At 45.7% G+C, this 11963-nt stretch overlaps 1 protein-coding gene across 1 annotated transcript in view; it reads left to right on the top strand.

The window, feature by feature from the left end:
* Nucleotides 1–59: 59 nt before the first annotated feature.
* Nucleotides 60–11963, top strand: part of ptpn11a (protein tyrosine phosphatase non-receptor type 11a) — a 24144-nt gene continuing 12240 nt past the window's right edge. The window contains exons 1-7 of the mRNA XM_063210753.1: nt 60–290; nt 2099–2221; nt 3012–3206; nt 4578–4770; nt 7074–7193; nt 8482–8595; nt 9052–9148. Of these exons, the coding sequence (XP_063066823.1) occupies nt 277–290; nt 2099–2221; nt 3012–3206; nt 4578–4770; nt 7074–7193; nt 8482–8595; nt 9052–9148 (856 nt within the window). The 5' untranslated portion in view covers nt 60–276. The remainder of the gene's footprint in view (nt 291–2098; nt 2222–3011; nt 3207–4577; nt 4771–7073; nt 7194–8481; nt 8596–9051; nt 9149–11963) is intronic.

Here is an 11963-nt window from a genome sequence, read left to right as displayed (position 1 = left end):
GTTGGTACTGGATTCTACTGCGCAGGTCAAACTTCGGAACTGTCGCATATTTGGTGACGTTTTAAAATCGACTGGCTGTGGTCTCGGAGCCAGAGGCCTAGCGTTTTTGTTTCTTTATTATTTCAACAAATGTCACTCTACCACAACCCGTTCTGAGCGGGGACTCTGCCTTATGTGGCATTTTTTCTGGACATAGACGGCGGTACTAAAAGAAAGTTGTCAACAGTTAACGACGTTGAGGCAACTCTCCAAGTCCTATACGAGGCGAGAAAAAAGATGACATCTCGTAGGTAAGATTTTAGAAAACGAAAAAGACTCATAAACGGTGCAGTAGATGCACTCTTTGTCCCTTCAGCTTTGTCTTAATTGTGTCAGCATTGAGTGTTACTTTTGTTTTTATTGGTTTATGAGGGAATGTCGTTTTCTTTAGAGGCCCTGTGTTCCTCTGTTTTCTGTTTTCTTTAAAAAAATATCTGGATAGCGAACATGTTAGCTAGCGGATTGGGGCTAATGTTAGTTAGCCGTTATAGCTTGTCAGCTAACTAGTGTTGGGGAAGGCATCTCGTACAAAATTAGCCTTCTAGCTAACTCAGAGTTGCACTGTGTTTATAGGGATCTAGGTCTGTGGTTCCAATGCTACTGGTTGGCTTTTTATCTGGACAATATTGAGCTAACACTAGCCGTGATTATACCGAATGTGTTCCATACATTGAGAGTAAATAGAATCTCAAGGTTCCATACACTCTTTGACTGTTGACAGGGCGATTTGCATCCTATTTTCCACTGTATCACGGCTCGCATGGTTATTACCGCTATTCAGAAGTTGTAACTTGGCTAGTTACGGTAGTTTTGTGTGCAAGGTAACGTATGCTGAACACCATTCACACCCCAACCCGAACCCAGCAGCTGATCTTGCTGAGCTAATTTGGAGGGATACATTCTACATAACGGACACTCTGAAATTGGCTGTAGTCCTGAAAAAAGACAAGAACAATAAAGTAACTATTATCCTGCATTTTGTATGCGAAATGTGGTTTGTAGTTACAATGTTCCAGTAGGGTGCTACTAGGCGTGTGGTTACAATGTCCCGTGCCGTTACATAGTTGCATTTTTGTGGGGGGCAGAGAGGAGAGGGCCGTTCTCTAGAGTTCCAGAGGAAATGCCTCGCGCTGGGAGGTGTCACTCCTGACAGTGAATTTGACATGCACACAATCAGACATGTCATGCTAACGGCTCTTTTGCGCAATGTCAAGAGAAAGTATCTAACTTCAACCCGTCCTACAGGGCTCTTATAATTACCAGCGTATTACTGAGGGCTATATTCATATTTAGAAAAAAAAATAATTATTCAGAGAAGCAAGTAAGTTACGCATCTTATTTATTACTTACCTATTACTGTAATAACATACAGCACCGCTCCTGATCAGTTATTTGGGCTCTTTGATCATAGGAAAATTGCAATGCAACCGGAAAATGATTTTCCTTTTTTTCCCTACTTCTTGACTTGGGACATGTCAAATCCATGAAGTCATCTTCCCGTACTCTTAGCAGTATTTTTCTAGTCATTGGTATGGCTTGATGCGTTGGAATATTTGTCAATGATATGAAAAAGCCAGTAGTTTCCATTAGAAGTTGACTTGCTTTGTGGTAGAGTGTCAGTGTGAGCCTGGTAACTCACACTGCACAGTGCACACTGCACAGTGAGGTGTGTGTGTTGGTTGGGGACGACGACGACGACTTTGTTTTGAGTATTACATGTCCAGATGTCAAATATCTGTAATAGGGCTCCTACACCTCTGTTTACCAGTTGGTGCCGCTTAGTGTGATACAAGGGTGTGTGTGTGTGTTTGTGTTGACTTGCTCCTCATGACCTCTGTGTGCGTGCGTGCGTGCGCACACGACTCGTCATGCCTCTGTCTGTCTGCTCCTCATGACCTGTGTGTGTGTGTGTGTGTGTGACGTGTGTGTTTGTGTGCTTGCTCTTCATGCCTGTCTGTCTGTTGGCTCCTCATGACGTGTGTGTGTGTGTGTGTGTGTGTGTGTGTGTGTGTGTGTGTGTGCGCGCGTGCGCGTGCGCTCTCTCCTGTTTGGCGTGCAGGTGGTTCCACCCCAACATCACTGGTGTTGAGGCTGAGAACCTGCTGTTGACCAGGGGGGTAGACGGCAGCTTCCTAGCCAGACCCAGCAAGAGTAACCCGGGGGACTTCACACTCTCCGTCAGGTGAGCTGTGTGTGTGTGTGTGTGTGTGTGTGTGTGTGTGTGTGTGTGTGTGTGTGTGTGTATATATGTATGTGTGGGGTTACCTGTCCAGCAAGAGCAACCCGGGGAACTTAAAACTGTCCGTCAGGTGAGCACTATACAGGTAGACCTTACCTGTCCAGCAGGGGCCTATACTACTAAGCTGGTTCAGGAGTAGGGCTGCACGATATATCGAATATGTATCGATATCGCGATATCACGGCTTGCGATACACGTATCGCAAAAGTTGTGCACGTATTGCAAACAGTTTTTAATTTTTAATAACAGGAAATTCGGTGAGAAGGTTAAAAAAATGCATTAAAAATGTTGACATTTTAAGTTGATGCTGTATATTAGCCATGCTTTTCCCTAATAAAAAATAATGTTGGCAATAAAACATTGTGCTCAGTTGTTTTATACATGATAAAGTGTAGAATGGCAAGTAGAGAGGGGAAAATATATGTATATTAAATATCGCGAGTAATATCGATATCGCAGTATACAGTCATGTTACCGTGTATCGCATATTTTTCTAATATCGTGCAGCCCTATTCAGGAGGTAAATCATCTAATAGAAGAGCCTCCAGGCTGCTCCCAGTTATTCTACACCTACACCTGACAAAGACCAGACATGAGGTTTCATCATGCAGTTTGTTAACTTCACCATGATTATTAGGTCATTACATTTCATGTGTATACCCCCAATATCCAACAACAATTTTTTTTTGTTTTTTTCCCCATCCTGTGTGTGTGTGTGTGTGTGTGTCGTTAGGCGGAATGGTGCGGTGACTCACATAAAGATCCAGAATACAGGTGACTACTATGACCTGTACGGGGGAGAGAAGTTCGCCACGCTGGCGGAGCTGGTGCAGTATTATATGGAACACCACGGCCAGCTCAAGGAGAAGAACGGAGACGTCATCGAGCTCAAGTACCCCCTCAACTGCGCAGACCCCACCTCCGAAAGGCAAGTACCCCCTCAACCTACTCAAATACCCCCTCAACTGCGCAGACCCCACCTCCGAAAGGCAAGTACCCCCTCAACTGCGCAGACCCCACCTCCGAAAGGCAAGTACCCCCTCAAATACCCCCTCAACTGCGCAGACCCCACCTCCGAAAGGCAAGTACCCCCTCAAGTACCCCCCTCAACTGCGTAGACTCCACATCTGAAAGACAAGTACCCCCTTAACCTACTCAAGTACCCCCCTCAACTGTGTAGACCCCAGAACAGAAATGCAAGTACCCCCTCAACCCCCTCAAGTACCCCCGTCATCGTTAGGGAGTTGGACTGTAGATCACAAGGTTCAATCCCCACCTTTACCTCTCCTTTACTCCCTCCATGCCCCCCTTGAGCAAGGCACCTATCCCCACACTGCTCTTGGGACTGTAACCAATACCCTGTATAGCACCTATCCCCACCTTGCTCTAGGGACTGTAACCAATACCCTGTACTACTCTCTAAGTCGCTTTGGATGAACTCCGCACACCAAGCTCCCGTTTATCTAAATTGAATGTGGTGACATTTCGGGCAGCATGCCCTTCATCAGACACAATGGCTATGTCTCAAATCACGCACTTGTGTCAGTGCACTGACAGTCAGTGCACAGTGCACACAGTGCACTGAGGTCTTTAGTGCATAGTGTCGTGGAAAAATTTGAGCACTATGCACTGTGCCCTCGCTGGAAGTGATGGCTGAGCATGGCATTAGCTCACCAAAATATGAGTTGGCTACTGTTTACAATGCACAGCATCTGGTGCTTGTATTTCCATTTCCTTCACACCAAAGGACAACAATCACACATACAATACTTTGGCTGGCATGAAAAGGTTGGTGTCCCATCAACATTACTTACAGAATTAGGAGACTGTTGTCCAAACTCTTCTACTGAACTGAATGCCACATTTCCTCTGTGTCATTGTCAACATGGCCGCCGTTTAGTGCGTGCAGTGTCCATCATTCAAGCACTGCATTTTTCCGCCATTGTTAGGGGATCATCCTGGCACTTTCAGTGCACTGGCTCAACTGAAATTTTCAGCATGAGCACCCTAAGCACTGAAAAACAGTGCCCGAAGTGCACAAGTGCGTGATTTGAGACACAGCCAATGTCAGTGTTCCATTTTTCTTTGACCTCTTGACCTGCTGACCCCTTGACCTTTTGAACTCCCCCAAGTGGTTCCACGGTCACCTGTCGGATCGCGACTTAAGGAGTTGTTTCTAATATCCTAAAAGCGTCAGTTAAGTGTAATGTAATGTAGAACTAATGTAATAATGATGCAGTGACCTCTCATGGCCGTCACTGACCTCTTGACCCTTGACCTTTGACCTTTGACCCCCCAGGTGGTTCCACGGTCACCTGTCGGGTCGCGAGGCGGAGAAGCTCCTGACGGAGAAGGGTAAGAATGGGAGCTTCCTGGTTCGGGAGAGCCAGAGTCACCCGGGAGACTTTGTGCTCTCTGTACGCACCGGAGACGACAAGACCGACACCAGCGACTCCAAACCCAAGGTCACACACGTCATGATACGATGCCAGGTAACTAACACACACACACACACACACACACACACACACACACACACACACACCAGCGACTCCAAACCCAAGGTCACACACGTCATGATACGATGCCAGGTAACTAACACACACACACACACACACACGTCATGATACGATGCCAGGTAAGGGAGTGTGTGTCTGTGTGTCTGCATGGACAAGTCCTAATCAACAGCTAGATATGGATGCACATGAATGACTGAATATCTTAAGTACTGGGTTGGGTAAGTGTCTGACTCTGTACTGGGTACATATGAGCGCTGCACTGCAGATGTGACCACAGCAACTTAATAAAACTGACACATATGGGGTGTCATGACAACTTTAATAAAACTGACACATATGGGGTGTCATGACAACTTTAATAAAACTGACACATATGGGGTGTCATGACAACTTTAATAAAACTGACACATATGGGGTGTCATGACAACTTTAATAAAACTGACACATATGGGGTGTCATGACAACTTTAATAAAACTGACACATATGGGGTGTCATGACAACTTTAATAAAACTGACACATATGGGGTGTCATGACAACTTTAATAAAACTGACACATATGGGGTGTCATGACAACTTTAATAAAACTGACACATATGGGGTGTCATGGCAACTTTAATAAAACTGACACATATGGGGTGTCATGGCAACTTTAATAAAACTGACACATATGGGGTGTCATGGCAACTTTAATAAAACTGACACATATGGGGTGTCATGACAACTTTAATAAAACTGACACATATGGAGTGCCATGGCAGTAAGTGCTGACAGGCACACGCTGTGAAACTGTGAGTTCTACATGGGGGAGAGGGTGTGTGTGTTTGTGTGTGTGAGCTTGTGTGTGTGTGTGTGTGTGTGTGAGCTTGTGTGTTTGTGTAAGCTTGTGTGTGTGTGTGTGTGTGTGTGTGTGTGTGTGTGTGTGTGTGTGTGTGTGTGTGTGTGTGTGTGAGCCTGTGTATATGTTTGTGAAAGCTTGTGTGTGTGTGTGTGTGTGTGTGTGTGTGTGTGTGTGTGTGTGTGTGTGTGTGTGTGCGTGTGAGCATGTGTGAGCATGTGTATATGTTTGTGAAAGCTTGTTAGTGTGTGTGTGTGTGTGTGTGTATGTGTGTCCCCTTGTAAAGTAGTATTTTTCTGTAGCAGTCGGAGCAGCTCTTGACTGTAAGCGTGGGACCCTTTACCCTCTTCTTTACACTTCTTTTAAAAAGGAAACAAAAAAGCCTTCACACTGCTCCGTTTCCATGGCTACAGGGCCTTCATACGGCATCACTGCTGATAGAGAAGTGTGTCAGAGCTGCTGACACTCAGCCGCTTGTAGCTGTGTGTGTGTGTGTGTGTGTCTGCGTCTACTGTCCCCACTCCCCAGAGCCATTCAAGGTGGTGGTGGTGGGGGGGGGTGTCCATGCTGCGCGTCTGTGTGTGTGTCGGGGATTGTTGTGTTATAATAGGGGACCTTGGTGACAGCGACGATGGCATTGAGGGAGTAGACCGCGTGGAAGAACATGCGAAATACTTTCTCACATGAGCTCTGTCTGTGTGTCTTTTTGTGTGTGTTTTTTGTCTGTCTGTCTGTCTGTCTGTCTGTCTGCCTGCAAGCTGAAATCTATGATATGACCTTAATCTTAGTAGTCATGTGTTATGAGTTGATCAGTTCAGGGGTGCGTTTCTCGAAACCATACTTGCTAACTACGCTAGCCACTTTGTTGTTTCCAATGCAATTTCCCATTGACAACTATGCAAGTTGCTAACTGGCTAACAACTATGCTTTTGAGAAATGCACCCCAGTATTGGCTGTAGAGTGTACAGCTCAGCTGGTAGTAACGACTCCTTTAGAGCAGCGTTTGGGGCTGCCCACTTGCACGGGTGAGGCATAAAGGCAGTTTCATTGTGTGCTGTGGAGTGCCGTGATTCAGTGTTGCTACCATGCCATGTCCCTGTGTATTGCATCATGATTTGTATGGTGTGAGTTTGTGAGAGCGGATTTTTCTTGCAATTACACACACACACTCAAAGTCTCATTATTTATTTATAGATTACCACCATGTCCAAAAGCAAACGCGTTTCGGCTATCAAGCCTTCATCAGTGCGTGGTACTTGATAGCCGAAACGCGTTTGCTTTTGGACATGGTGGTAATCTATAAATAAATAATGAGACTTAGTTTGTGAGTGCGGATTTTTCTTCTTTCAGTTGCTACCTTTTATCGCGCACCCAAATACATTCATTTTTTCCAAGATGTTGAGCGCGTCCTCTGACAAAACTTGTGTGTGAAATTGCAGCATGACCTGAAATATGACGTGGGTGGAGGCGAGAAGTTCGACACGTTGACAGACCTGGTGGAGCACTACAAGAAGAACCCCATGGTGGAGACACTGGGAACAGTACTGCAGCTCAAACAGGTACACACACACACACACACACACACACACACACACACATGGTGGACACACACACACAGTACTGCAGCTCAAACAGGTACGTACACACACACACACACACCTGACATATTCCCATGGTGGAGACACTGGGAACAGTACTGCAGCTCAAACAGGTACACACACACACACACACACACACACACACACACACACACACACACACACACACACACACACACACACACACACACACACCTGACATATTCCCATGGTGGAGACACTGGGAACACTACTGCAGCTCAAACAGGTACACACACACACACACACACACACACACACACACACACACACACACACACACACACACACACACACACACACACACACACACACACACACACCATGTTGGAAACACTGGGAACAGTACTGCAGCTCAAACAGGTACACACACACACACACACACACACACACACACACACACACACACACACACACACACACACACACACACACACACACACACACACACACATCATGGCAGCTGCATAGGGAAGGACAGACACAGACACAAGTTCATGGCAGCAGTGTAGGGAAGGGGGTGGGGAGACACACTCTGTCGTCAGCAGACGGGAGAACGTCATGTGAACACACACAGCATGGCTCCCCGCGGCTACACACCACATGCTGAGCCAAGGTTACGCAAGCAGAGAGAGAGAGAGAGAGAGAGAGAGAGAGAGAGAGAGAGAGAGAGAGAGAGACAGAGAGAGAGAGAGAGACAGAGAGAGAGAGAGAGAGAGAGAGAGAGAGAGAAAGAGAGAGAGAAAGAGAGAGAGACAGCGAGAGAGCGAGACAGAGAGAATAACATGATTTCAAGCGCAGCTGAGACACAGCTGGGTCACTACATTAGGGGAGTGTTGCTCTGGGTCATTATGATGTAGTGATGTGAAGTGATGTGATGTGTCCAGGGGGAAGGCCATGGAGGACCAAGGCCTTAGTTGCCATCTGGTTTAAAACTCTCAGTGGTCATTGGTAGAAAGAAATGATGAACAGACGGAATACGGGAAACGAGTAACGGATGCAGGATCATTTTTTGTATATGTATATTTACGTTTTATGGGCTTTTGTGCCTTTATTGAGATCAGACAGGGGAGATGTTTGACAGGTGGGGTCGGATTTGGAGGACGAAGGCCTTAGTTGCCATCTGGTTTAAAACCCTCAATGGTCATTGGTAGAAATGTGCGACCACCCAGTACAAATTGGTAGAAGTAATAGTTGAATTCCTCTGTCATGTTGTGTTGTCCTTTTCCAGCCCCTGAACACGACTCGTATCAACGCTGCGGAGATCGAGAGCCGAGTCCGAGAGCTCAGCAAACTGGCGGAGACCACAGACAAGGTCAAGCAGGGCTTCTGGGAGGAGTTTGAGGTAACATACACACACACACACACACACACACACACACACACACACACACACACACACACACACACACACACACACACATATGCATGCACGTTTTACACATACCGACAGGCATGCACATTCCCGGTAATGCTGAATTGTAGCTCAAGAGTTGAACATGCACCCTCTGACACGCGTGTACACACACACACACACACACACACACACACACACACACACACACACACACACTCACAAATATGCATGCACCTAAACCAGACTAATAATGTGTTAATACATGCTCCCTCTGTGCTGTATGTATTAGTTTAACATGTTAATAAATACTTCTTGTGTATGTGTTCAGTATAACATGTTAATAAATGCTTCTTGTGTATGTATTAGTATAACGGGTTAGTAGATGCTTCCTGAGTATGTGTTCAATATAAGGGGTTCATAAATGCTCCCTCTGTACATATTTAGACCCTTCAGCAGCAGGAGTGCAAGTTGCTGTACAGCCGGAAAGAAGGACAGAGGCCAGAGAACAAGAACAAGAACCGCTACAAGAACATCCTGCCCTGTAAGTACAGAACATATAGAACATCCTGCCCTGTAAGTACAGAACACATAGAACATCCTGCCCTGTAAGTACAGAACATGTAGAACATCCTGCCCTGTAAGTACAGAACACATAGAACATCCTGCCCTGTAAGTACAGAACACATAGAACATCCTGCCCTGTAAGTACAGAACACATAGAACATCCTGCCCTGTAAGTACAGAACACATAGAACATCCTGCCCTGTAAGTACAGAACATGTAGAACATCCTGCCCTGTAAGTACAGAACACATAGAACATCCTGCCCTGTAAGTACAGAACACATAGAACATCCTGCCCTGTAAGTACAGAACACATAGAACATCCTGCCCTGTAAGTACAGAACACATAGAACATCCTGCCCTGTAAGTACAGAACACATAGAACATCCTGCCCTGTAAGTACAGAACACATAGAACATCCTGCCCTGTAAGTACAGAACACATAGAACATCCTGCCCTGTAAGTACAGAACATGTAGAACATCCTGCCCTGTAAGTACAGAACACATAGAACATCCTGCCCTGTAAGTACAGAACATATAGAACATCCTGCCCTGTAAGTACAGAACATATAGAACATCCTGCCCTGTAAGTACAGAACACATACAGTAGAACCTCCTGCCCTGTAAGTACAGAACACATACAGTAGAATATCCTGCCGTGAAAATCTAGAACATGTAGGACCGCCTCCCCTCTGAGTCTAGAACATATACAGTAGACCATCCTGCCCTGTGAGTCTAACATGGAACATCCTACCCTGTAAGACTAGAACATATAGGACCGCCTCCCCTCTGAGTCTAGAACATATACAGTTTACAGTTGAACATCCTGCCATGTGTCTAGAACAGTGATTCTCAAAAATTCCAGTGAGGGGATTTCTATTTTTCCAAGACAAGCTAGCCGTAGGCTATATTTTCAACATTATTACAAAGCTTAAAAAAGCTAAAATTACATTTTCACCACAATAAGACAGGTTTGCAATGTGAATAAGAAGTAAGTGATCTGCATTGAAATTAGCAGTGTCAAATTAGTTAGCACCCGTCAACTATCAATTCAGTTGACAGGTGGTCCCTGATCATTTTTGGGCGAACAAACAAAGTGGTCCTCGGTCTGAAAAAGTTTGAGAAACACTTGTCTAGAATATAGTAGACAGCAGAACATCCTGCCCATAGAACGAACTCTCAATGATCCTGCCCTATAAGTCTAGAACACAGACAGTAGAACATCCTGCTCTATAAGTCTAGAACACATACAGTAGAACCTTGTGAGTGCAGACTAGAGCATGACACGGGAGTGGATTTTCACTCCCGTCCCATCCCGTACCCAGAAAAAAAATCCCATCCCGTCCCATCCCGGACTGGAGTAAAAGAAACAAATCCCATCCCGTCCACTCCTGAAAAGAATGTCTCCCAATCCTGCCCACTCCCACTCAAAATCAACCCCAATCCCGTTTCGTCAAAAAAACGAGCCTTTTTTTGTTTGTTTTCAAAAGAAAAAATAACGCCATTCCCACTCACGTTCGTTTTTATTCCTGCTCCTGGCCGCTCCCATTCATCTTTATTCCCGCTCCTGACCGCTCCCGTTTATCTTTAAAATGTTGACTCCCATCCCGCGGTCCTTCGGGATTCCCGCGGGATGGGAGTCAAAATTTTAAAGATAAATGGGATACCCACGGGAATTCCTGAAAAATGTCATCCTCTAGTGCAGACCCAGCATGGCCGCCCACTGACATAGTTATGGGCAATGGACGTTCAATTCATAACTGAAGCAACGGCCAGGGGCGGGACATGAGACAATTTTTGGGCGGAACAAGGAAGTAGAGCACCATTTCCCATTCATCTCTATGGGAGACTTGAAACAATGCGTCTCCTTGCCAATTCTTGTACTGTTTCTCTCTGTTTTCCCGTCTGTTTCAAACAATCCAAATATTTTATTTTTCAGGCTGACCCTTTATTTTAGAGAGCTATTACATTTTTGGCCAATGACCAATGAGCATTGTTAGTTGGGTCAGTATTTAATTGTTTTAGAATTATTTTGATTAACAGTCAAATGCAATGAGCAGGTAGGTGGTAATCGGCCCATCAGAGCTTGTTCTCAGCGTTGCCAAAGTATGCTTCCGGAAATTCGGGGCAGAAGTATTCTCGGTGATCAATAATAGATGCTGCAAAACTGTTGAACAGAGTTCTATAGAAGCCCGCTGTCCAAATATCAAGGGCAGTGGGACTGGCTTCTCTCTTGCCACGGACACACATCCACAGCACAGCATGTCCACACACACACACACACACACACACACACACACACACACACACACACACACACACAGCACAGCATGTCCACACACACACACACACACACACACACACACACACACACACACACACACACACACACACACACACACACACACACACACACACACACACACACACACACACATACGTGTCCACACACACACACACATACGTGTCCACACACACACACACACACGTGTCCACACACACACACACACACACACACACACACACACACACACACACACACACACACACACACACACACACACAGTGCGTCTTCACAGCTGCCTGTTTGTGTTGGAGCGTGTTCTGTTCTATGTATTGCGCTCTCTGGCTATTGGCTAATTGTGTTTCTATAAGACACATGATGTGTCACTTGATAAGCTGGGCTACTTGGCTACTTCTGCTTTCTCTGGAAATTGTTGCTCTCTGTCCTATCCATTGTGTGTGTGATGCTGCTGGGTTTCTGACTCGTTGACGCATGTGTCCATGTGTTTG

Source organism: Engraulis encrasicolus, chromosome 11 (genome assembly GCF_034702125.1).
Source record: "Engraulis encrasicolus isolate BLACKSEA-1 chromosome 11, IST_EnEncr_1.0, whole genome shotgun sequence".
Taxonomy (NCBI): Eukaryota; Metazoa; Chordata; class Actinopteri; order Clupeiformes; family Engraulidae; genus Engraulis; species Engraulis encrasicolus.
This window is presented reverse-complemented; position numbering and strand designations above follow the sequence as displayed.